The 25,859-nt window shown below is 43.0% G+C and overlaps 1 protein-coding gene across 8 annotated transcripts in view; it reads left to right on the top strand.

Moving 5' to 3' along the window:
* Nucleotides 1–25,859, top strand: part of LOC148038663 (uncharacterized) — a 72,071-nt gene that overhangs the window by 31,592 nt on the left and 14,620 nt on the right. For all 8 annotated transcript variants that reach the window (XR_015690023.1, XR_015690029.1, XR_015690017.1 and 5 more), the window contains exons 8-11: nt 15,593–15,654; nt 15,766–15,832; nt 16,088–16,135; nt 16,221–16,338. Coding sequence is in view for 5 of the 8 variants with exons in the window: in XM_087674190.1 (XP_087530316.1) it covers nt 15,593–15,654; nt 15,766–15,832; nt 16,088–16,135; nt 16,221–16,338 (295 nt within the window). In the remaining 3 variants the exon portion in view is untranslated. The remainder of the gene's footprint in view (nt 1–15,592; nt 15,655–15,765; nt 15,833–16,087; nt 16,136–16,220; nt 16,339–25,859) is intronic.

Here is a 25,859-nt window from a genome sequence, read left to right as displayed (position 1 = left end):
CGGAACATAGTATGCATGCTGATGCTGGAGATTGGCCTGTGCCAATGGTTAGTCATGTTAGCTGCCAATGGTTAGTCATGTTAGCATTTCTAAAGAAATGAAGAAAGCTATTTCTGCGTACATGATTTTTGTGAGAGAGTCAAAATAAACTAATGATTCAAGGGCACTTGGTGTCTCTAATGAACACACAATACCAATTAATGCTTCTAGTCTTATAGACTTTAAAAGAATCCTTGTCTTTAATTGATCAAGCTAGACATGATTTTGTTAAACAATATGAAGATTGTTTTAGTGATTCAGTCCCAGGAGAGTTACCTCCTAAGCACCCGGAAGATCACACAATTGATCTTATCCCAGGCAGTTCACCACCTAACCAACTGCCTTACCGAGTAAGTGCAAGTCAACAAGAGGAGATCCTAACACAAGTAAACGAATTGTTGGAAAAAGGGTTAGTTCAACCTAGCTCTTCTCCATACTGCTCTCTAGTCTTACTTGTTCAAAAGAAAGACGGTTTTTTCTGTATGTACATAGACTATAAATCGTTGAACAAGATCACAATCAAGAATCGTTTTCCTATCCCAAGGATAGATGATATCTTGGATAAGTTGCAAGGGGCTAGTATCTTTAGTCGCATTGATCTCAAGAGCGGCTATCACCAGATACGGATAGCACTTGATGATGTTCATAAGACAGCTTTTCGTACGACATTTGGACTATACGAGTTCTTAGTCATGCCATTTGGTTTGACTAATGCACCCGCCACATTCAATCGAATGATGGAGAGAATTTTCAGACCTCACTCAAAGTTCACAGGTGTCTTCTTTGATGATATTCTAATATTTTCACGGTCCGAAGAAGAGCATAGAAAACATATATCTATTGTTTTTCAAGAGCTTCGCAAGCATAGACTACAGGTCAATGCTAAGAAGAGTGAAATTTTCCTTTCGGAAATTCATTACTTAGGCCATATTGTTTCTCACAATTTGGTGAGAATGGATCCTGAGAAGATTCGAGCCATTGTTGAATGGCCTACACCTACTTCTGTACACGAAGTTAGAAGTTTCTTGGGCCTATGTTCATACTATAGGAGGTTCATATGAGGTTTTGCGTATGTTGCATCTCCTCTACATGACCTTACTAAGAAGCGAATGCCTTTTTGTTGGGGATTAAGGCAACTACAAGCCTTCGAAAGAATTAAGTTTCTTGTGACTCAAGAACCAGTTCTCATAGTTTCGGATCTTCAAAAACCTTTTGAAGTTCACTGCGATGCTTCTGGGGACTGCATTGGAGCTGTGCTTAACCAAGAGCATCATGTAGTAGCATTTGAGAGCCGACGCCTCAAGGACCATGAGGTACATGCTCCAGTATATGAGAAAGAGCTTATGGCGGTGGTACATGCTCTTCAAGTATGGAAACACTATTTACTTGGTGCAAATTTTGTTATTGAAACAGATCACCAAAGTCTAAGATACTTCCTCACTCAGAAGAAGCTCTCAGAGAAACAGATGCGTTGGGCAAATTTCTTATCTATGTTTCATTTTCAAATCCTTCACACATCTGGAACTAAGAATGTGGTAGCAGATGCTCTATCACGGCGACCTCGAGTGAATGCAATCACAATTGTTTATCATAACGAGTTCATGGATTTACCAAAATGTATGCAACTGATTCCGACTTCTCAACCATATGGGATCAGCTTAACTCAGGTCAGTCGATTACACCTTGCTCGATTCGAGATGGTTATTTGTATCATTATCAAGAAATTTGTGTAGCATTACCATTGCGACACATGGTAATGGATGAAGCACATGCATCTCCATATGCTGGACATAGGGGTATTCTACCCACTACTCAAGCATTGGAAATATATTTCTTTTGGCCCACTCTTAGAGTTGACGTTGAAAGATATGTTCGCGAGTGCAAGATATGCCAAAAAGTAAAGTATGATAGCCATAAACCACCTGGTCTACTGAAGCCATTACCTATTCCCAATGAGCCTTGGGAAAGTATAGCCATGGACTTTATCATGGAGCTTCCTCGCACACAAGCAGGCAATGATGCAATTTGGACTATCATTGATAGATTCAGTAAGCAAGCTCACTTTATACCTATGCGAAAGACAATCAAAGCCGATCATATGGCTAAGCTATTCATTGCTCATATTTTCAAGCATCATGGCATGTCTAAGTCCATCATAAGTGATCGAGATCGCCGCATGACCAGCCTCTTTTGGCAAGCTCTCTTCGAGAACCTCGGGATAAAGTTAAAGTTTTTATCCTCTTATCATCTTCAAATGGATGGGCAGAGTGAAAGTGCTAATTCTACTGTTTTGGACCTTTTGAAATTCTATGTCTCTGATAATAAAAGAGAATGGGAAAAGTATTTGCCTTTAGTAGAGTTTACATACAATAATACGGTGCACTCTAGTACTGGTAAGGCACCCTTTGAGATCATCTATGGTAAGCCTCATTTACCACCCATTCTTCTTACGAAGGATAAGATCTTTGCAGCAGATGAGTTCGTTAGAGACATTGATACAACTTTCACTCAAGTAAAAGCTGCTATCCAAAGGACACAAGAGAAGCATAAATGCGAAGCAGATAAGCATCGTCGTAAGTTAGATCTCAAGTTGGGATAGTATGTTCTTCTTAAGTTTGAGAAGGCTCACTTGAAGAAGCAGAAATATCAAAAGGGTAAAGTGGTTAAGCTTTCTAATCGCTATTATGGCCCTTTCAAGATCATAGATAAGATAAACGATGTGACTTTTTGTTTGGATCTACCAATTCATTGGAACATTCATAATGCTTTCTATATAAGTTTGCTATGTCTCTATATTGGAGAACCTCCAATGGAACCAATCAAGGAAGATTTACCTGACATAGAAGAAACAAAAGAGTTCCTTGTGCCTCAAAAAATTTTACACCATCAGGACAATACTCTAAGGTCAGGTAAGGTATTATGGAAGCATCTGGTTAAGTTTAAGAATTATCCCCCATTGGACGCTTAGTTTATGACTGAGAGAGAACTACAAGACTTTCCAAATCTTCTTAAGGACTATGTATCCCCTCTACAGTTGAGATCAACTATTTAGAAGCCAGAGGGATGTCATTAAATTGATTGCTTATTATGCATTCTCTATTTAATAAATTTATGTCAATAAATTAATGACTCACTTTTCTTTTAGTGTTGATGATGATCTAACATGGCCATGAGACCATTTAGAGACTAGTATTTCTAGTGTATCACTTAATGGGGTGATCAGAGCAAAGAACTAAGGAGTTACACATAAATGAAGATGGATATGAGTTCTAAGAAGAGGAAGTGCATTAGCATTGTGTATATGTATTTATGTGTGCATCTAGGGATGCCTGGGAATGTTTACTTGTGTGTAATGAGCATTGCATTCATTTGGGGTCATCCTCTCCCCTACAAGTCAAGGTTTAAGGTATTTTCTTTCATTAAGAAAGACGAGAGAGGAAATTCTCTCACTAAGAAAGACGAGAGACGTGATCCTCTGGAAGTGACGAGAGAAGTGATTTTCTCTTTCTAAGGTCTAAAATGACACAAGCTTTTGTGTGGAATTGAATCTTAAGGTTGAGGCCCAATGACTCAAGGTGGTTGCATGGACCACAAGTTAAGAGTACAATTTAAAAAGCTGTTTTTTGGAAAATCCATTTTAAAAATATATTGCAATAGAAAAACGATCTCTAAAAACGGGCCGCGAGGGTTATCGGAAACAACGAGATCTACAACTTTCGTGTTGGACGTTTTTTCATCCAAACAACGCACAAAGAGATATCTCGAAATTAGTGCTGCAGAGTGGAACAACCACATCTTGCATGACGATCAACTCAACTCTCTCTCCAAGAAGAGAAGCTCTGGAAAGCCTATAAAAGAGAAAGCTCTCCTTGGGTATAAGGGAGAGGTGAAGGAAGCATCACTTTGCATGTATTCAAGAGGAGAAGAGAAGGTGCAAGTGTTGCGGAAGCCCTGCTGAAATCAAGTGCTGCGGAAGCTCTGCTGAAATCAAGTGCTGTGAAAGTTTTGCTAAAATCAAGCTCTAAGAGGAGAGCCCTACACATATTATGTAGAAGAGAAGGAGACTCAAGAAGGATCGAAAGGTGCCAACTTCCAAGTTGTGCAAGTGTTAGCCGGTTGTATACCGTGCAAGGAACCATGATCTTGTTCCGAAGATCTACAAGTAAGAACTGGGTTATGTGTAACGGAGGAGCTTGCTCCTTTTCAATAATATAACTCCACAAGGGGGGGGACTGGTCCATCTTCCAATCCCTAGTGTGTTGTCAATCTCTCTCTATCTCTCTCTCTCTCTACATCTTTGTTTTCTCTCATGTTCTCTCTGTGCTAGTATAATATTTACCATATATAAGAAAGTCGAGTGTGTATCTTGGATTATATAACACAAGACCACGGGACGATTGTGGTAGGGAGGGTTCTATGGATCAGATTGGATATTGGGGACTCGTGCCTTGGAGTCCTTAATATCTATGTCCCTGTTGAGGTTAGGGCACGCAGCAGGTTCTGGGTGGAGATTGCAACAGGACTCCCAGAGGTGGAATCCTAGATTGTTGGAGGAGACTTCAACAACCTGGAGGCCTTAGAGGACCAGCAGGGCAGAGGAAGAAACTACCAGGGCATGGCTGGGGAGGAGAAGGAGGCATGGGAGGTCTTTCCACTGGTAGTAGAAGCATGCGATGCTTGGAGAGACCCAGCTTTCCACAGGAGGAAGAGGTCGCTGGACCTCTCTTGGGGATACAGGCGGCTAGGCGGAGTAGGCGGAGTCTTGCTGGAGTTGTTGGACAAGTTCTATGTGGGAGAGTGGGGATGCTCTTGCGGAGGCCAGGTAGGGCAGTTGACTGGCACTACTTTGTTCAATCAGTGCTCGGTTCTCCTGATACTTGATCCTCCAACATTTTCCCTAAACACACGATTCCTGTCGGATCCCTGGCTTGATCTATAGGAGAGAGGAGGTGAAGAGACAGATTGAGCATATTCGGACTAGGGAGTGGGGCAAGAGGGACCGGATCGCAGAGGAGTTTGCAAAGGTCTTATTCGAGTCGAGTAGTATTTGCCAAGAGGAAACCCAGACAACAGAGCTGGGAGGAGGAGAGAGCACTTCGGCGGACCTAGCAGCCACGCAGAGATTACTACAGGAGGCACCGGGGGATCCCATCCTCCATGCTTAGGAGATACGCACACGAGCAGCCATCTCCGGCCTAGAGGATAGGCGCTCGGAGTTCTCATTCCGCACCTCAACAGCCTTCTGGGCGCGGAAGGGGAATACGATGTGCAAGGAATTTTTCTACGTGCATCAGTCCCGCGCCTCAGGAGAGTAGATACACAGCCTTCGGGATCAGTATGGGAGAATTCGCTCTATCCCAGACGTGGTGATGGAGATTTCCACCGACTAGACGCCTTTTCCAGCAGGAGACAGCCTCAGCCAGAGGACCATGATGTAGACAGGAGGTCTGGGATCACATCCCGTCTCTTGTCACAGAGGAGATGGGATGCTCTCTCCTAAACCCCTTAATAGAGAAGGAATTAGAGGAGGTGTTCCATACACAGGACGGGAAGAAATGCCTGGGAGAGGATGGCCTCTCTAAGGCCTTCTTCATACCTACTAGGAGGAGGTGGTGAAGGACCCCTTACTGCTGGCCTTCTAGGAGGTTTTCAGCTCAGAACGAATGCCAAGGAGTTTATCGGCAGGTCTTATCAGTCTCCTCCTCAAAGGAGGAGATCGGTTGGAGCTATCCCATTGGAGACCAATCACCATGTTGTTAGTGGCCTATAAGGCATTGGCAAAGATGATTGGTAGGCGATTCCGCCCTGTGCTTCCAGACATCATTCATGACACAGACAAGCTTTGTCCAGGATAGGAGCATCCTAGACAATGTCTTCACCTTCTTTGAGGCGACAGAGTGGGCCCAACAAAGTGGTCAGGGATTGGCTGTACTACTCCTGGACTTCGAGCAAGCCTATGACAAGGTGGACTGGGACTTCTTATAGGGCACCATGGTGAGGTTGAGGCATGGATCCGTGGGGTCTACACACTTTACAAATTGGCTACCAGCAGGGTTCTCATAGGTGGGAGGCGAGGGGAGGAGTTTCGGCTAGAGAGATCGGTTCGGTAGTGCTGCCCTCTAGCCCCGTATATGTTCCTACTCTTTGTAGAGGCAATGTCTCACTTCCTGAGGTCACATGTGAGCGGGTTATGCGGCCTCCGACATCGAGTGAGAGAGGAGACGGAGGTGTTAGACTCAGAGTATGCAGATGATACAACACTTTACATAGAGGACGATGAGTTGATGCTGGAGAGAGTGAGACTAATTCTCGAGGTGTTTTGTACTGCAGCCGGAGCGAAAATCAACTGGTGAAAGTCGGTTGGTTTCCTTACAGACCTAGACTCTAGCACAGAGTGGGACGTCCACTTGGGATCTAGATGGGTGTGCAAAGGACAAACCGTTCGTTACCTAGGGTTCCAAGTGGGACTCAACATCACTCCCACCCAACAGTTTCTTCCAGTCCTTGATTCTATTTGAAGAAGGAAGCTGACCTATTGAAGTACTACTCGCCTTTCCCTAGCGGGCCGAGCCCTGGCGGTTAACCAGGTCCTCCTAGCCATGGCGGTTAACCAGGTCCTCCTAGCCATGCTTCTCCTCGTTCTGTGTAGTTCAGCTTCGCCGCGTAGTGTAGAACTTGCTCTCGGTCGAGTTAGATGGTTCCAGGGACTCTCGAGCGAAGGTGGCGTGGGCAACCATCATCCGGCATCGGTCAAAGGAAGGGGTTGGGATCATAGACCCAGAGTATCAGAGTCTAGCCCTTTTGGGCAAGCTAGTAGTCCGCGGTCTCACACCAGGAGGACAGACCTCGAAGGTCCTATTGTAGGAGGGTCTCCAGGAGTGTAGATTGAGGCTTGGCAGTGATTGGAGGCCATCCTTAAGATGGATCTTCACGACGGCCTAGATCACGGCCCCCAAATCCTCCTTCCTACGCAGCTTACTTCTGTTAGCAGAGTATTTGTCAGCTCATGTGTAAGTCTGAGCTTGATCTGGGCTTGGCATTTTTATTAGGTATTTTAGGTTTTTTTTGGTGTGGCATTTTATGCCAGTGGAGCATTTTTTATGCACCAGTCGGCCAACATTAATGCTGTCTGACCAGCATTATTGCTCCCCACTTTTTCAGCCTATTTATACTCAGTGCTCCTCCTCAGTCATGATCATCATCTTCACCATCTGCAGACTCTGTGGAGAGAGGAGCCAGAGCCAGTGCCAGTGCCCACGCAGCCATTGACTCACTGTTGTATGTGACTGTCTCGTGTTCAGATATATGGATTCCATTTCCCGTGCATGCATCTGAGTTCTCATCTGTATCATGTTCTTTTCTTTTCTCTTTTTGTCTTGTGTTTCAGCAGTTTATTTCAGCACATGTTTATGCTTCCACCGCTGCTCCACTTCTGACATGGTATCAGATTTCAGGATGTGTGTTTCTGCTGTGTTTTATTGCTGATTTCGGACTGTTTCGTATCTCTGCTGATCAGGCGACTGCTGTAGCAGCCAGGCGACCTGTTTTGGGGCTGTTTTCAGCCTGCGTTTTTTGCAGTTTTGCCATCGTCTGCTGCCTACACACCCTCTGCTGCCTGTGTTTTTCATCTGCAGCTGCTGGCGACAGTTTTCTACCTGTTTTTCTCCACTTTACAGCCTGCGTTTTGCTGATTCAGCGTCTCTCGTGGCTGGGTGACTGTTAATTCAGGCCGTTTTTGCTGTTTTTGGCAGTTTTTGACTGATTTTTTGACTTTCTGCAGCAGATTTTGTCATGTATTGATCAGATTTTGGGTTATATTGCATGTGAACTCTCATTTTCTGCAGTCTGTGCTTGTGTTTTGGCTGTGATTCCTCTCTAAATTCCATCTCTTCTCTACTTCTCTTCTTATCCTCTCCATATGGCTCCTCCATGCACTTCCACTGATGATAAGTTACATGGACCTGATTATCTCACATGGAGTGCTGTCATGAAAGCTTGGTTTGTGCAGAAGCGATTATGGTACATCGTCTGTGGAGCTACTCCTTGTCCTCTCCGTCCTTTTCCTCTTCTTGAAGACTTTGATGAGGACAACCATGAGGAAGCGGTGGTCACATGGGACTCGGACGATGCCCGTGCTTACTCGGCGTTGCTTCGGTGTATTTCTAAAGCGGTCTTACCGGCGGTTACCTCCTGTAGGACATCTCCTGAAGTATGGCAGAAGTTGCAGCAGATGTACGAGGCACCTTCCACCATGCGGGCAGTCACACTTTATGGCCAGCTCCAGCAGATGAAGTTTGAGCCGAAAGATACTATTCAGTCTTTTCTTCTTTGTGTTACGCAGGTACAGGACCAGCTTCGGCACATGCAATTTGCTCTTCCCGAGGCGCATCTCATCGGGACGGTCCTCTACAAGCTCCCCCCGGAGTTTGATGGAGTGACCAATGCTTTGCGGGCGCAGACATCATCGACTCCTGTCCGTTTTACACATATGACCTCGATGCTTCTTGAGCATGAGGCATCCTTGAGATTACAGGGGCCGCTTCCGGCACATTATGGAGGCGAGGCTTATGTAGCTTTAGAGAGGGGTGACGGGAAGAAGAAGTCGAAGGCCCAGTGTTACCACTGTGGCAAGAAGGGACATTTGCGGAAGGGCTGCAAGACGTTAGCGGCTTCCAGGTAGAAGGAGCAGAAGAAGAAGCGGGATGTTGACTCTACCGATGAGTCCTCTCCTCCATCAAACTTCGACTCAGATCCTCCGACCAAGGGGAAGTCCAAGGCGCGGAAGGGATCCTCTTCTTCGGATCGCGGGAAGAGCTTGGTGGCCCCTTCCTCGGCTGCTTTCTAGTGGTGGTGATGAGGTCATCCCTCACGACTCTCTTGTGCCAGAGAGAGAGAGTGAGCAGGTGTTCAGATGGGGCAGCCGCGCCTCATCTATACTTTTATACAGATGCACAGGTTCCAGAGAGGGACGTCCCTGACGCATCGACTTCAGTCTGGCGGAATCAAATCCTGGAGCTGGGATTGACATCCAGGTTCATGATGAGCTGGTTATCTGACAGAGAGCGGAAGGCTTTCGTCTGGAGCTCACATGAGGGGACACTTTGGCGGTCTGGCCAAAGGCGGGAAATCCATGGTCACCTATGTTCAGGGGCATTTTTGACAGGATGGTCTTATATGCTATTGCGAGACATTGGTGATGGACACAGTGACATGCTATGATCTTCTCTATTTTCAGGTGTTTGGTACGATCGACATCGACATCAGGTTTTCTTCGAGGCACCTTGGTGGTGGCTTGATCACCCACTGCTTGGGTATCCATGGTTCTACTTGGTGGTTCTATGTTGTATAGTTTCTGATCCCTTTTCATTTTACTATTGTATTGTATCAGATCACTCATGATCTGAGAGAGGGTGTTAGCAGAGTATTTGTCAGCTCATGTGTGAGTCTGAGCTTGATCTGGGCTTGGCATTTTTATTAGGTATTTTAGGTTTTTTCTGGTGTGGCATTTTATGCCAGTGGAGCATTTTTTATGCATCAGTCGGCCAGCATTAATGTTGTCCGACCAGCATTATTGCTCCCCACTTTTTCAGCCTATTTATACTCAGTGCTCCTCCTCAGTCATGATCATCATCTTCACCATCTGCAGACTCTGTGGAGAGAGGAGCCAGAGCCAGTGCCAGTGGCCACGCAGCCAGTGACTCAATGTTGTATGTGACTGTCTCGTATTCAGATATATGGATACCATTTCCCGTGCATACATCTGAGTTCTCATCTGTATCGTTTTCTTTTCTTTTCTCTTTTTGTCTTGTGTTTCAGCAGTTTATTTCAGCACATGTTTATGCTTCCACCGCTGCTCCACTTCTGACAACTTTGTGTGAGAGCAGAGGATCGAGGTACAGCTAGATTCAGTAGACTGTGTGAGAGTGAGAGAGACAGAGTTGAAGCACGACACCCAAGAGAATTGACTGAATGAGTGTAATCTGAAAGTACAAAGTACAACCCTTAAACCTTAGGGTTGTAGAGGGGTGTTCACACCCGACACACACTAAGTGCCCAAATGTGTGTAACATAAGCACATAAGTACATACGATAATAAGACCATAAGTCTGGGGAAAAAAACCTCTCCTACCGAGAGTAAAAAGTGCCCCAGTGTCCTACTGATCACCGACACTCCCATATGAGCGTAGGCGTAAGTAAGGCGTGAGTAAAATACCCAACAAATCCCCCTGGAGTGAAGAGTGATCAAGAGTACAAGGATCATCCGCCACCAAAGGATATCAAATTTAAAGCATCGCGAAATGCTTCAAATTTGTCACGAGGAAGAGCTTTGGTGAAGATGTCTGCCACATTACTGGTGGTAGGACAATAGACAAGGCTGATATCACCTGCATGTAGCCTCTCTCTGACAAAGTGATAGTGAATCTCAATGTGTTTCGTGCGAGCATGAAACACTGGGTTCCGTGCCACTGCAATGGCACTCTGACTGTCAGTGAACAATGGAGTAGGCTCAGTAACAGATACATCCAAATCAGCTAGCAAGCGTCTAAGCCATACGCATTCAACTGTGGTAGTGAAAGCTGCCTTGTATTCAGCTTCACATGACGATGTGGCAACAGTGGATTGTTTCTTGCTAAGCCAAGAAATGCAAGAAGTGCCAAGAAAGAAACAATTGCCACTAGTAGAGTGACGTGTATCATAATCACCAGCCCAATCAGAATCATTGTAAGCATGTAACTACAGTGGTCCTCCCTTGGCATAAAGCAACCCAAGAGAACGAGTACCCTGCAAGTAGCGAAAAACACGCTTGACAGCTTGCCAATGTGACATACGTGGCTGATGCATATACCTGCTCAAAGCTGAAACTGCAAACTGTATGTCTGGCCTAGTATTGCATAGATAGATAAAACATCCAACTGCAGGAGCATATGTATGTATATCAAACAAATCACTGTCATCATGTAATGACAGTTTCAGTCCAGGTTCCATGGGAGTAGTAACTGGCTTGCAATCCTGTAAGCCAAATTTCTCAAGAAGCTGCCCAATATACCTTGACTGTGATAACCCAATACCTCGAGCATTATGTATGAACTGGATGCCCAAGTAGTAATGCAAAACTCCCAAGTCAGACATGTCAAAAGTTTGCTGCAAATTTTGTTTGAATGCTGAAATCTGATCAGCATGTGTTCCAGTGAGCAAAAGGTCATCAACATAAAGACATAAAATCAGCATAGATCCCCCTCCTTTACATACGTAAAGGGTAGACTCAGATGAGCTGTTTAGAAACCCCTGACCAAGCAAGAAAGCATCTATCTTTTCATACCAAGCTCTAGGAGCTTGTTTTAAACCATATAGTGCCTTTTTGAGCTTGCATACCAAATGTTCTGAGCCTTCAACTGCAAAACCAATGGGCTGCTGTACATAAACTTCCTCCTGAAGTTCCCCATGTAAAAATGCAGTCTTGATATCTAGCTGATGGACTGTCCAACCATAATGTGTAGCCAAAGCAATCATAGACCTGATGGTCATCATACGGGAAGTAGGAGCAAATGTCTCCTCATAATCAATGCCCTTTTTCTGTGCGTAGCCTTTAGCTACCAGCCGTGCCTTGTATTTATCAATGGATCCATCTGCTTTTCTTTTCAATTTGTAGACCCATTTTGTTCCAATGGCTTTCTTCCCAAATGGCAAGGACACCAAATCCCAAGTTTGATTCTTAGTAATAGAATCTAATTCAGCTTGCATGGCTGCCATCCAATGCACACTGTGTTTTGCATCCTCATAACATTCAGGCTCTTCATTATCAAAAGTACTTGCTGCTATAATAAACTCCATGGTATGTGCTGAATCATGCAAACGAGTTTGCCTTCTAGTATGACCAGCCATGGGTGCATCCAAAGGACTATCTTGCATAGTCTGCAAATACCATCTAGGTAGCTGTCTAGCATCCTGGCTGTGTGCAAGCTCTTGCTGAATTTCTGTTTCAGCATGATGCTCAATATTCTGATCAGCCAATGGCTGAATTTCTGCACTTTCCATAGGAGCAGCTGGCTGAACATTAGGTTCATTTTGTGAACCTCCAGCTGAATCACCAAAAGTAATGGGCAGCAGCCCTTCAAAAACATCACGGGCAGCCTGATATGTGTCCAAACCAGCCAAGGATAATTCTGATTTTTCATCAAAAACAACATCCCTGCTGACAAAAACCTTCTTCGTAACGGGATCATAGAGTCTGTAGCCTTTGCTCTCATTGCTATATCCCATAAAAATGCACTTAACAGCCTTGTTGTCCAATTTTCTTCTAAGTACCTGTGGAATATGGGCATAGGCAAGACACCCGAAGGTACGAAAGTGACCAACAGAAGGTTTACGGCTGTTCCAAGCCTCAAATGGTGTGATGGTCTTCAAGGCTTTGGTAGGGCATCTATTCAAAATATGGCAAGCACACATGACTGCTTCCATCCAAAAACTATGAGGCAAGCTCTTTGCCTTCAGCATACATCTGGCCATCTCCATGAGTGACCGATTTTTCCTCTCTGCTATCCCATTCTGCTGTGGAGTATAAGCTGTAGTATACTGATGTACTATGCCCTTCTGCTGCAAAATAGAATTCAGCATAGAGGACATGTATTCCCCCCCTCGGTCCGAACGGAGAGTCTTAATGTGGCATCCAGATTGGTTTTCAACAAGTGCACTGAAAGCCAAAAATGCATCGTACACTTCTGACTTCTTTCTCAAACAATAGACCCAGCAAAAACGTGTGAAGTCATCAATGAATGTCACAAAATAATAACAACCACCCAATGACATGGTCTGCATAGGCCCACAAACATCTGAATGCACCAACTGCAATCTGGTTGTTGCCCTGAAAGCAACATCACGAGGAAATGAGAACCGATGCATTTTCCCCAAAATGCATCCCTCGCATAAGTGCTCAGGAGGTCTCTCCAAGAGAGGTAAGCCATCCAGCATCTGAGTACGCTGTAAAAGCATCAAGCTGCCAAAGTTTACATGTCCTAAACGAGCATGCCATAACTCCGTCTGTATCATAGCAGGAGTAAGAGTGGATGTCAAGTATGCTGACTGATCTACTGAAAGAGCATCCAACTCATATAAACCATGACACAAAGATCCTGTCAAGACCAATGTCATGCATTTTTTTTCTCGAACCATGCAACGGTCATCATCAAAAGTGACCTGCATACCACAACGTGCCAAAGAAGAAATAGAAAGAAAATTCTTCTTTATTCCAGGCACAAACAAAGCATCTTGCAGGCGGAGAATGGAGCCATCAATGGCGGTGAGCTGAATCTCCCCAATACCACGAACAGGGTATGATGCATTATTGGCACACTATACCGATTTCCCAACAGGAGGTGCACTAACTGAAGCAAACAAATCTCTGCGAGATGTGATATGTCTAGAAGCACCACTGTCAAAGAACCAAGTGTCAGCATCCTCTGTAGAGCTAAGTGCTCTATCAGCCCAAGAGATGTCATAACTGCAAGTGTAAAAACAATAGTCTCTGTCCACAACAAAGGACGCGGACTCACTAGCAGTGGAAGGAGTAGTAGAAACAGACATTCCTGACTCCTTCTTATTCTCTTTGGCAATGCGCTTTCTGCACTCAGTGATATAGTGGCCGGGCTTCTTACAATAATGACATTTTCCTTTCTTTGCTTGCGTCCCCCCTTGTGACTGATTCTGCGATGTGCCCGAAGTGCCAGAACTCTGTGGAGCATTTTTCACCTTGCTGTTCTTGCCTTTCTGTCTTGCCACAAAAGCCTGCTCAGAGACTATAGCATCCACACCACTATTTTTCCGTGTTTGCTCCTCCTCTAGAAGCAAGCTAACCAGCTGAATAAAAGTGAGTGGGTGCTCAACAATCCTCATGGTGAGGTTCAATGCAGTATGAAAAGACAAGTACGAAGGAGGTAGAGAATTCAAGATGGTGGATATCAACTGTGCATCCGAAAAATACTCATCTATATTCATGAGCTGCTTCCTCAAGTCCTGAATCTTGTTTAAGTGATCCTGCATAGAATCACCTTCATGCATCTTCAGAGTTTCCAACTCTTTCTTCAAGAAAGAGATCCGTGTCTCATTTTTTCCTGCAAACATACGCTCCAAAGTCAACCATGCATCTCGTGAAGAAGATGCCGAACGGATATGAGGTATGATGGACCGCTGAACTGCCAGAGCAATCAGCGACAAGGCCTGTGCATCAAGGGTATCCCAAGCTTTTTGAGCTGCAGTTCTTGGAGGAAGTGGCTGAGGTGGAGCGGGCTGAGGTCCCCGTTGTCCACGTGCGCCATGGGGAGGAGTAGCGGGAGCTACAACTCCCGGTCGGAAAAACCATTTGGGAAGACTGCTACTTGTCAAAAATGCCCATGCAAGTCTGAAAAACGTCTTTAGAGGTTGGAGAGATGCATTTTTATAAATTCAGCCTGCAAGAGAGAGGGAGGAGAGGCTGTTGGTCTGATTTGCAACCATTGGAGGACCTTTTGAGGATACCAAGGGCAGGAGAAGACCAATCAACAACAGGAGACAGCATGTACAGGCTGTTGAGATAGGGCAGCAGCAGTAAATGACTGATTTTCTTCAGTTCTTTACATCTACAAGTTGTTGTGGTAGGGCAGCAGCTGCATTTGATTGATTTTCAGTCATTCTTCGCGAGAAAACAGCAGATGGCTCTAAGGTATGGGAGATCGTAGGGAGTCTCACTGGATGGCCATCCACTCCCTCTGCGGCCGATGGGACTAGGTTCAGGGCGAGTCTCGAGCTCGTCAGGAGCTCCGTTTTCATTTCATGCACACTTGGGTCGGCCAGGACCTGTTTTTCATGATGCAGGCAGGCAGCCCCAGATGGCGATACACCCCCCCTCCATGGCTTCTTGCCCCCATCCCCCCTAGATTGCCCTGAGAGGCTTGTGTACTTGATATATCTGTGACTTTGCATCAGCTCTAGCTAGTCTATTGAGCATGAGCACTTCTTTGTATTCAGGGTTTATTCTGAAGTAATATAATTAGCCACACTTTATTTGCAAAAAAAAAAGTAAACATGGCCACCACCCATGCCAGGCCACAGCAATGCATGCGCTAACTACATGGTGTGTTGGTGAGTCTTGCATTGGTGTGGATGCTGTCAGAGAAATTGCTGTGTTGTTACTATCAACCATAAAATGCACTTCTAATTAGAAGTTTATTCTTTTGAGTCACAATGATTTAGATAGTGATGTCTAGCATCAATGTAGGAGTAGAGTCTGCAGAAAAACTTTCTGGATGATGTTTGTATGGGAAGGTATAACATTATACCACATGTTTGAACTTAATCGGTAGATCTGTATGATACGTGCTAGGGGATAGTTAAAGGTGATGTCTGATGCTAATTTAGCTATAGACTGTACAGGTGGATTTTTTGTGTTAGATATTGTGTGGCAGGGTGTGGCGCATAGCATTTGTTTGAACTAAAAAGCTTAGGATGTTTCAAGTTTACTTTGAAAGCTTGAGGAGGGGTCAAATGCTAGCTCGATCGCTAATGTAGCTGCAGACTGCAGGTGGACTTTTGGTGTGCTGATATATGAAATGTTGGCTGGCTTCCCTCCATTTTATGATGAAGGTTAGTTATCAAGAATTTCATGGGCTTATTTTCATTCATGCATGTTGCAATCTTCCACATTTTGTTTTGTACATAAACTAATCAAAAGTTTTTTGCAAATTCCTAAATTAGATGTGAGTGGGACTTATCAAAAGATACTAGATGGAAAATTGGCCTTCCCTACTTATTTCTCAAAAAAGTAAGGTGGTGATAATTTTACAGCTCGGATAAAGTAGTTTCCAACTTGACAGCTTTTGTGCGTGTCTAGACTCTGCAAGACCAAGTGTCATTTCACTCTGAAGTTTGAACTTTTAGTAAGCAAATTATGGAAATAATATATTCACGTCTGCACCTTTTCTTTTAACGCACAGGCATGCCCTTGTCATTCTCAGCTAATTAATGTAGGAAGATTACACTGCTTCTGACAGAGATGACTGTTGATTTGTTGTTTCAGTGCAAAAGATCTTGTAAAAAGGCTGTTGACAGCGGACCTGACAAAGCGGTAAGGTTTTTCTCTGCCCTGTCCTTCATGCTGGCATTCAATGAGAGCTCCGATAGAACTGGATTCATTTCTCATTGATATGCAGAATTGGCTGCCTGAAGGATGGAGTTGATGAAATTAAAAATCACCCCTGGTTTGCTGGTGTGAAGTGGGATGAAGTGTTACAAAAAACTTGTACAGCCCCACTCAAGCCTAAACCTTTGGTATACTCTCCCCCCTCACACACACACACACACACACACTCTCTCTCTCTCTCTCTCTCTCTCTCTCTCTCTCTCTCTCTCTCTTTTCGTAAATCTCTCTCTCTCTCTCTCTCTCTCAAACCTTTGGTATAAATAATTAGATGTACAAGAGGCTGCTGGCCAAAATGCAAAAACCATATGTGCAGCAAGAAAAGCAGCCAAAAATGCCACATGGCTACTAGTACAAAAATGAAACTTGCTAAAGTCTCCATCTTGACCACTGAAAATGTCATGCACCCCCATGTACAAAGAGGGACAGAAGTGTGTGTAGATAACCTAAGGCCATGGAGTAGCAACATCATGGATAACAATGCCCACCGGCATAATTAAAGCTACTTGCCACAGTAATATGCCTCTAGTGCAATCAATATGACCAGGTATTTCAGAAGCTGAGTTGAAAAAGAAAGGCATTTCTAGAATTCTATATGTGCCAAAGCCCAATCCAATGCAAGAAAGGAAAATAAACGAGAATGTTGTGGCTGCAATGTGTCAGCCTGAGGTTTGCAAGCTTCCAAAGACCCATATTCAACTAGTAGTCCTTTGTAATGTTGCTGATGTCCGGACCTTAGAAATGAAATCCCACATTTGTCTACCATCAGTCTCTACACAGGCAGTACAAATGATATAACATCCACGATCAATCTTGCTTTGCTGCACCATGTTCTCAGTAGAAAGCAAAAATCTTAGCCTAATACTCGATCTTGGTCTTTCATAACTCTAACCATCCATACTGTCCTGTTGTATTGCCATCTCTACATGACCATATCTTTATCTCTTATCCTTTAGGGTATGATGCATTGCATTCGCTGAATGTTGTAAAACATTGAAGAGGGCCTAGACTTCTTGAAACATGTAGGCATCAACCCATGGAAGCAGTATATGCTGCCTAATTTTCTCCTCCAACCTAGACCACACCAACTTATGATTTTTTCATCTATGATCAAAGATGAAAAAAAGAAATAAAGTCTTAACTACCAGACACAATTTCTTTAAAGCTGCGAGCGCCATTGGCGCGGAGATGGGCTTGACACGGGCAGCCAGTTGGGCTAGACAGGCGCGATGCAAATGGGTCGGACGGGCCAATCGGGCGCGACGAGGAGCCGAAGCAGTCTTCCTTCAGTTTGATTGGACGTTTGTGGCTGTAGTTATTATCATACTCATATGCTTGCTAATGCAGACATATGAAATCCAAAGTATGATATCCTATTTCAGACTTCTAATTAAAAAAAGGTGTTGTGTACCTACAAATTGTCATAGGGACATGAAATTTTGAGATGCTCTAATCTTGCTGATAACATGTGATTAAGATATTAATCAAATGTACAGGGTCGTTTAGCATATGTGATGCACGCGGTAGCTATTTCATGGTAGCGGGCCAAGGATCCCGAGATATCAATTGGTACCAAAGGCAAAAGTTGTAATAAGTTAAACTTGATAGGTACTAGGTGGTACTCAATGTTAGATTTTGGCCCAGACCAAAATATTGGCCACTAATGTCAGTGGTGACATTAGAGACTAGGCATTAATTAATTAATTAATGCCGGTCTAAGGGCTAATAATTACTCAGGGATACTTGGAAGACAAATTAGCCTAGCCAATTTAATTATTGGCTAGTGAAATTAAATTTTTAAAGCACTAGAATAATTATTAAATTAATACTCAAAAAATTAATTTAGCAAGCTAGATAATACTGAAAAATGGGATAAGAAGGCTGACACTTGGCAAAACTTGCCTATACAAGTGGAAAAAACGTTTTTAGGGACTAGTGGAAGTCTATTCTAGTCATTGTGAGAGAGGAGGCTATTAGAGAGTAAGGAGAGGTTGTTGACGTGATTTGTAACTACCAGGGATCAATCCTATAACATGTAACAATAGTTTGGAGCCCTCTAGAAGTAGGTGATAGTAGCCCAAGGTCCTAGTGCAAATGATAGCATACAAGAGGGAGTGACAATCTTTGTGGTGTTCCTAAGGTGTAGGTGATAACTTCCATGCCTATGTGAGCAAGGCAACAACAGTTTTCCGGATGAAACTCTGAAACTTCTCTCTCTACAGCATTCTCTCTTATCCCCTAGCCATCTATCAAGTTATCTCAATATTTTTCAGCAATTTGAGCCATCAAAGGAAGAGATTTCAATCAATCTTTGTTGTAAATTCTAATTTACAACAAAAATTAGGGTTTTGACAATTGCCTCAAGATGCGTGCTCAGAATTGAGAGCCTAGGACTTGAATTCCAAAAGTTGAAATTGAGAAATTGAGAAATTTTAGAGTCCAAGAGACCAACCAACCGATATCAGATTTGGGGCTGAATTTGTCTTTGAAGGAGTAGGATGAACGCTAAGCCCCAAGCAAACCAAGAGGAAAATTGATTTTGAGGCTTGTTGGTCAATTTTGATAGTAAGAGATACTTGGATTAGCAGATGAGATCAAAGGATCTCAGTTTGCTCCTTCCATTTGCAATATAAGATAAATAAATACCACAAGAGGCGCTAGTTTAGGGGCTAACCGTGTGTCCAATGTCCAAGATTAAAGTGGTAATATTTGTATTTTCAGTTTATGTGAATTTTATGCTTGTTGTAATTAGTGCTTAATCAGGTTATTTACCACCCTATTCGAGAAGGAAAGCCTGCTTCATGGTTCCATCATCGGGATACCATCAATTTTCTCGAATTGGTGGGTATGAGGCATGTGATTAAAGGTTAAAAGTTTTGCTTTAGTGCTGAAATTATATTCAGCGGAGCATTACAACAAGAATGTCTTTAGATAGTGAGATGAGATCGAGCAGGGATGATGCCTCTCAATTTGAAAATTCACAAAGTATTGGGAAAAATGCAATGTGTGATCTTGGATAAGGCATGCAACATGGACAACAAGCTGATAATGTTGGTTTAGACCAAAATGTGGGTCCTTCTAGGCCTTTAGAAGCTAATGATTAGCAAGAGAAAGAGGAATTTGATGACCAGTTTAAAGAGCAGCTGAGGACAACAACTGAAATATTTATGTAATTGGTAAATGATCCCCAGCTCATGCACTTTTTGAACCCTTTAAAGGACGGTAGTAAAGGCAGGAAGAGGAAATCGTCTTCAAGAGCTTCCAGACAGCAAGATGCACTAAAGGAAGAGCCAATAGAGTAGCACGATGTTCCAAACGTGGGTAGTGAGTATAAGCAAGTGATGATTATGCAAGGCCAACTTGGAAGTGCCAATTTAATGCTTTTTGGATAAGAGGGCATGCATGCAATTATAGGATAGCCAGGTTACTTTAGGTGGTGGCACTAGTTTCCATGCTATGGTGGGTTAGGAACCACATACGGAGATGTATGACACAACTCCTTATCATATGCAACAACCAATGCGTGGTGTGCAAGGTCCAATGTATCCAAATATGACTGATAATATGCATGACATGATGTTGGGGCACAAAGGAGCAAGTTTGGCAATGCATATATGCAGGCCATTGTGTTTGGAATCATGGTATTAATGCTAGTCATGTAAATGTTCAGTATAGTGTTGGTCATGAGAAACAATGTTTCTAGTAATACATGCAATTTATGGGAAAATTTAAAATGTATCTTGGTATGGTTGGTAGTATGCAAATTCCCATGTACAATCACATTGCAATGGTCCAAAGTATGCAAACAAGAATGGTTCCAAATGCATTTGGTGTTTCTAGCATGTTAGGTACACATGAGGAACTAGTCAACTAGATACAATATTGCATATTAGCTAAGCCGGAATTGCAGCACTGCAAAAGTATAAAACATCACAATGCTTAAGGGAAAGAAAGGCCTATAACCTAGTGGAGGTTTGAGGCAAGTTAAGTTAGAGGTAAAGTTTCCATATGTTTCTTGGTAAAGCTTCAGCCTTGTTTCACCAATAGATGCAAAGCGGCTTTGAGATTATACTTTTGCGTCAGTTTGGGATCAGTTCATGATTAGTTGGACATGAGCTTTTGCCTTCGTTTTGAGATCGATTTCTGATCAGTTTCAGCTCAGTTTTTGATCGGTTTGAGAACAGTTTATGGTCACTTTTGGGATCGCTTTAGCATCACTTTTTGCATTGATTGCTGATCAATTTTGGCAATCAGTTTGGGATTACATTTGTAGAAATTTGAGAGAAATGATTAGTTTATGATGAGTTTATGCTCAATTTTCAATGGTTTACAGCTAGTTCCATGGACAACAGCATGTTAGTAAATGCTATTGACTGTTTCAACCATGGTTTATGCTGAAAATATGCTTTATTGTGGTTCTGAAGTTAAAACAGTTGAGAAACATGAATTATGGATGTATCCAATGCATTTCTAGCGACAGTTTTGGATTGTTTTCAGATTTATGTCATGTTTATGCTGGCTGAAAATTTTCAGCAAGGTTTGGCGCATGTGGTATGGTTAGACAAGAGTGGCCAATGTTATGATTGTGATGCCTTATGGAAATTTCAGTGCAACATGCTTTTTCTTTGGCACAATCTAGTAAAATTATAGACGATTGTAGGAATTTCAAGGGGGAGGTTTGTCATAGGGACATGAAATTTTGAGATACTCTAATCTTGCCGTTAACATTTGATTAAGATATTAATCAAATGTGTAAGGTTGTTTAGCACATGTGATGCATATGGTAGTTATTTCATGGTAACAAGCAAAGAACCTTGAGATATTAGTTGGTGCCAAAAGAAAAAGTTGTAATGAGTTATGCTTGATAGGTACTAGGTGGTACCTAGTGTCAAATTTTGGCCTAGACCAATTTATTGGCCACTAATGTGACATCAGAGACTAGGTATTAATTAATTAATTAATTAATTAATTAATGTCGATCTTAGGGCTAATAACTACTCAGGGATACTTGGAAGACAAATTGGCCTAGCCGATTTAATTATTGGCTTGTGAAATTAAATTTATTAAAAAACTAGAATAATTATTAAATTAATTTTTTAAAATAAGTTGGATAATGCTGAAAAATTGGATTAGAAGGTTGCCACTTGGTAAAACTTGCCCATGCAAATGAAAAAAACGTGAAATTCCATGAAACGAAAAAACTAAAGGCCATGATTAGTGCCGACAATGTGTCAACACCTTTATCGTTTTTAGGGGCTGGTGGAAGTCTATTCCCCCCATTGTGAGAGAGAAGGAGGCTGTTAGAGAGAAAGGAGGGGCTACTGCTATGATTTATAGCCACTATGGATTAGTCCTATAGCATGTGATCGTAGTTTGGAGTCCTCCAAGAGCAGATGACAATAGCCCAAGGTCCTTCTGGTGCAAATGACAGCATACTGGAGGCGGCAATAGTCTTTCTGGTGGTCTTAAGTTGTAGGCGAAAGCTTCCACATCTGTGTGAGCAGGGGAGCAGTAGTTTTTTAATGTTTCTCATGATAAAATTCTGAAAATTTTCTCTCTACAACATTTCTTTTCTCATCTCCCAACATCTCTCAAGTTATCTTAGCATTTTTCAGCAATTTGAGCCATTAGAGGAAGAGATTTCAGTCAATCTTTGCTGTAAACCCTAACTTAGAGTAGAAATTAGGATTTTGATAGCTACCTCGGGATGCAAAAATTAGGGTTTTGATAGCTACCTGCATGCTCAGAATTAAGGGCCTAGGACTTGAATTCTAGCAGTTGAAATTGAGGAATTTCAAAGAGATTTAAGAGGCCACCCAACCAATATTAGATTTAGGGCTGAATTTATCATTCAAGGAGAAGGGGATGAAGGTCAATCCCCAAGCAAACCAATGGGAAAATTGGTTTGGAGGCTTATTGATCAATTTTGACAACAAGAGGTACTTGGATTAGAGAGGAGATTAGAGGATCTCAGTTGACTCCTTCCATTTGCAATATAAGATAAAGAAATACGGCAAGGGGCACTAGTTTTGGGGCCAACTAGGTGTCTAATGTCCAACATTAAAGTGGTAATATTTTCATTTTTAATTGATGTGAATTTTATGCTTGCTGTAATTAGTGCTTAATCAGGTTATTTACCTCTCTCTATCCGAGAAGGAAGGCTGGTTTCATACACAAAATTGTATAACAGCCGCCTACCATTGGTGCCTTAATTGTATCTTGACTTAAATGACTAGAAATCAAAGCCTGAATTTTCTTTGGCAAATCAATGTTATGTGTTGATCATTGAAAGCCTTACTCGTAATAATGACTAATTTATAGAATCTAAAGCTATTGAAATAATGAAATTCTAATTTTTTATTCAGCTTGTTATCTTAGCTACTCTAGATACATTTTTATCAATTTTTAGAATTGAAATCGAGGCATCATGTGATTCAGCCCCAAGGCCTGAATCATACTCCAATCATACTTTCCTACCCGTTTGTGTATGACGGATGATTGCCATATGGAAACTATGATTGTGACTGATTATTCCTATTGGTATCAAAGCCAACTCTCAATGACTAGACATGAGTAATCAAAGTTGGAGGTTCCAAATTTTTGTTACTTCTTCTTGAAAGTAGTGCAAGGTTTTTTCTATCATGGAAGCTTCATATGAAGAGCTTGTGATGAAAGTGGAGGCAATGTGCATGGAGGTAGTGGTGCTTCTACAAGAGCTTATACTTCTTCAAAACTAGATAAAGTCCTCCCAAATAAGGTCTCCTAGCTTCAAGGGCAGGTTGCAGGTAGGGGGAGAGTGTGGAGTGAAAGTTGAATTGACAAGATCAGTTGGTGGTCCTAGATGTAGTGGACGAACAATTCAATTTTGCAAGAACTTATCTCGACATGAGGCCACCCAATAACAAGAAGGCTAGAACTACTCGATCACCACCCATGTCGTGGAGGATTGGATCATGCATCTAATGGACTACAAGTTGCAGCAAAGGAAGGGGTGGAAATTGCTTAGGTAGAAGCAAGAGGAGAACGTGGACACTTCTCTTGCTTTATCGAATTCCACTCATGTGTCCCATTCGCATCTCTTAGGATAATATGATTTTTTAGTTTGTGGGACAAATTTGCAGCACCACCTTGATGCAAGAAGACTGGTCAGCCTAACTAGCCTCTTGCTGCCAAAGCCACAAAGAAGGCTAAGTTCAGCAGTAGTGATAGGAAGGACTCTCTCAAGTAGGTAGGTGCTCATGAGGAGAAGCAGAAGTTGTGGGACAAGAACAAATGTTTCAAATGTAGGAAAAAGGGGTATATTGCTAAGGATGGCCTTAAATAAGCTTCATCAGGACCCAACTTCCAAAGTGAACTCAAGAGGTGGAAGCAGCCTCAATCTCTTTTTCCATGGCATCAACCCTTCAGCTATTACTCTTGGAGGGTGTGGATTGATCTTCCTTGGGTCTACATGATCTTGTGTTGGTGCAGGTGATGGTCGTAGATCATCCTACACATTGCTTTGTAAATGGTGGAGTATCCAAAAACTTGATTTGATATCAATTTGTTGAGAAGTACCATTTCCAAATGGTACTCACTTGTACAAGACAACTAATGGAGCAAGCTTTTCAGCCTAAGAGGTAGACCAAAGCTACTAAAAGTACCACTTAAGGAGCAAGGGGAGGACATGGATATCTGCATAGAAGATTTTGGGGTTCGAGATACTCTCTAAAGATTTTGGAGTTAGATGAGAACATTAGGAGCTTTGACACACTCTTTGTTTGTCACTTTCTCTCCGAGACACTTTAGGTGGAGGTCCTTTCTGCATACAACATCGGGCAGCCTGATATCCTTGTTCTAGGCAGGCACGACAGCCATGTGGTAGGTGGATAGTTGTCTCCTGGTGGGCAGGCAATGCTACATGGCCTTGTTTTGACAAGGTGACTATTTATTAATTATTTTTTTGTGCAATCACATCATATCATTTGCCAAGGTGGGAACTGGATGTGACTGAAGTGGAGTGTCTTTTCGAGCTAGAGCTAGCTAGGCTGCATCATTTCAGGGGTGCTCTACTGTATTTGTGGCCAAGAAGGTGTGATGAAAAGTGCTAGGGTTTGCATTGAGGACACACAGAGTGTACGACCATGACAGAAACACAAAGAGACAGAGACAGACACAGAGGGCAAAACTCAGACCCTAAACGCAAAACTCAAAAACTCAAACCCTAAACGCAAAACTCAAAACTCAAACACAAACAGAAGAAGGGAGAGAGAGAACACAACTCTGAAGTAAATGAATGCTGTAAATGAATGTAAGAGTGTACAGTGTACTCAAGGGCAGAGCAATGTCGGAGTGTGACGTCCACCGGAGACGGATCCCAAGTCTGTGACCACCGGTCGGAGTGTAGGAGTGCTGAATAGTGAATGGCATCAGGCTAAACACCAAAATTCAGCAGTCTCGAGGCTCGAAACTGGTAAATGCAGCAATGTACCACCGATCGGAGGCTAGAAACTGCGCACAGTCTACTGTAAATAGCAGGCCGAAACAGTGTCTGATGTGGTTGGCGACGATTGGATGATTAGATTGCAGCAGATGATGATGTTGCCAGCAATTGACGTCAGCATGGATGAAGGCGCTAGCAGCAGGAGAAAACACAGTTGGAGTGGCAGCAGTCTAGAGGGCTGGACAGCCACGTGGGAGGAGACTGATGGTTGAAATCTGCACATGGACTGTGAAACCTGCACAGGTGGAATGAGGCTGAATGGGGGCAGCCTGTCTATTTATAGATGTGGAAGGGTACCCCAAAAAATTAGGGTTTCCACTGAGCTCTCTCGAACTGCTCCCCGTGTTTTAGGGTTTTTACTTTAAAAGAGTATTTTTTAGTGTGTTTTGGGGCTGTTTAAGAGGTTAATCAGCAAGTAATGCATATTTTAGCTCAACATCCCCTCTCAGGCCCGAAATTGAGCCAAAAGGTTAGGCCAACCACTATGATGTTTATTTACCCCAAAGCGTCCCACCCCAAAGCAGCCAGGGCATTGGGCAAAGGGTGCACGTGGGTTGCCCAGTGGCCTACCAAGACTACAGAGACGATGGTTATCTTACCAAGGGAATCCAAATAGTCACCCCAGAGAGGATAGGGCATCGGACAAAGGGTGCACAGTGGCTATCCAGTGGCTTACCAAGCCCTATAAAGGCAAATTGAACTACATGGAACTTTTTTTTTTTTTTTTGAATAAGTGAGGTAAATTTTATGGGATGCGGCCGATTGAGAAGTAGTGACCTAGAAGACGGGAGTAGGGAGGGTACACCCAACACATCACAAAATAGTACAAGCTATCGCGTCCATTCAGGGTGTCGATGACGAGGAAAAATAGGTGATGAGGTATCCATGTGATGAAAGATGGTGATGTGGTAACAACAGCTGCCGGTGGAAACAGCTTAGGATCCACTCAAGTGGTGCTATGCACAATGAGATGCAAAGTATGCTACATGCTGAAGAATGCTTATATAGCACGTGCCACTTGGACAGTGTCCCTCATGGGGAAATTGTTCACTTGTCCAAGCGCCCTAGTACAAACATGATGAAATCATGCAATGCAAAGGGTAAGGTATAACAGGGGAAAGAAGCCGATGTCAAAGACAAAGTATTGAAGCCTGTAGAATACCAAGAAGG

This window comes from Lygodium microphyllum, chromosome 3 (assembly GCF_053477565.2).
Source record: "Lygodium microphyllum isolate KBCC chromosome 3, Lygodium_microphyllum_v1.1.10, whole genome shotgun sequence".
Classification (NCBI taxonomy): domain Eukaryota; kingdom Viridiplantae; phylum Streptophyta; class Polypodiopsida; order Schizaeales; family Lygodiaceae; genus Lygodium; species Lygodium microphyllum.
This window is presented reverse-complemented; position numbering and strand designations above follow the sequence as displayed.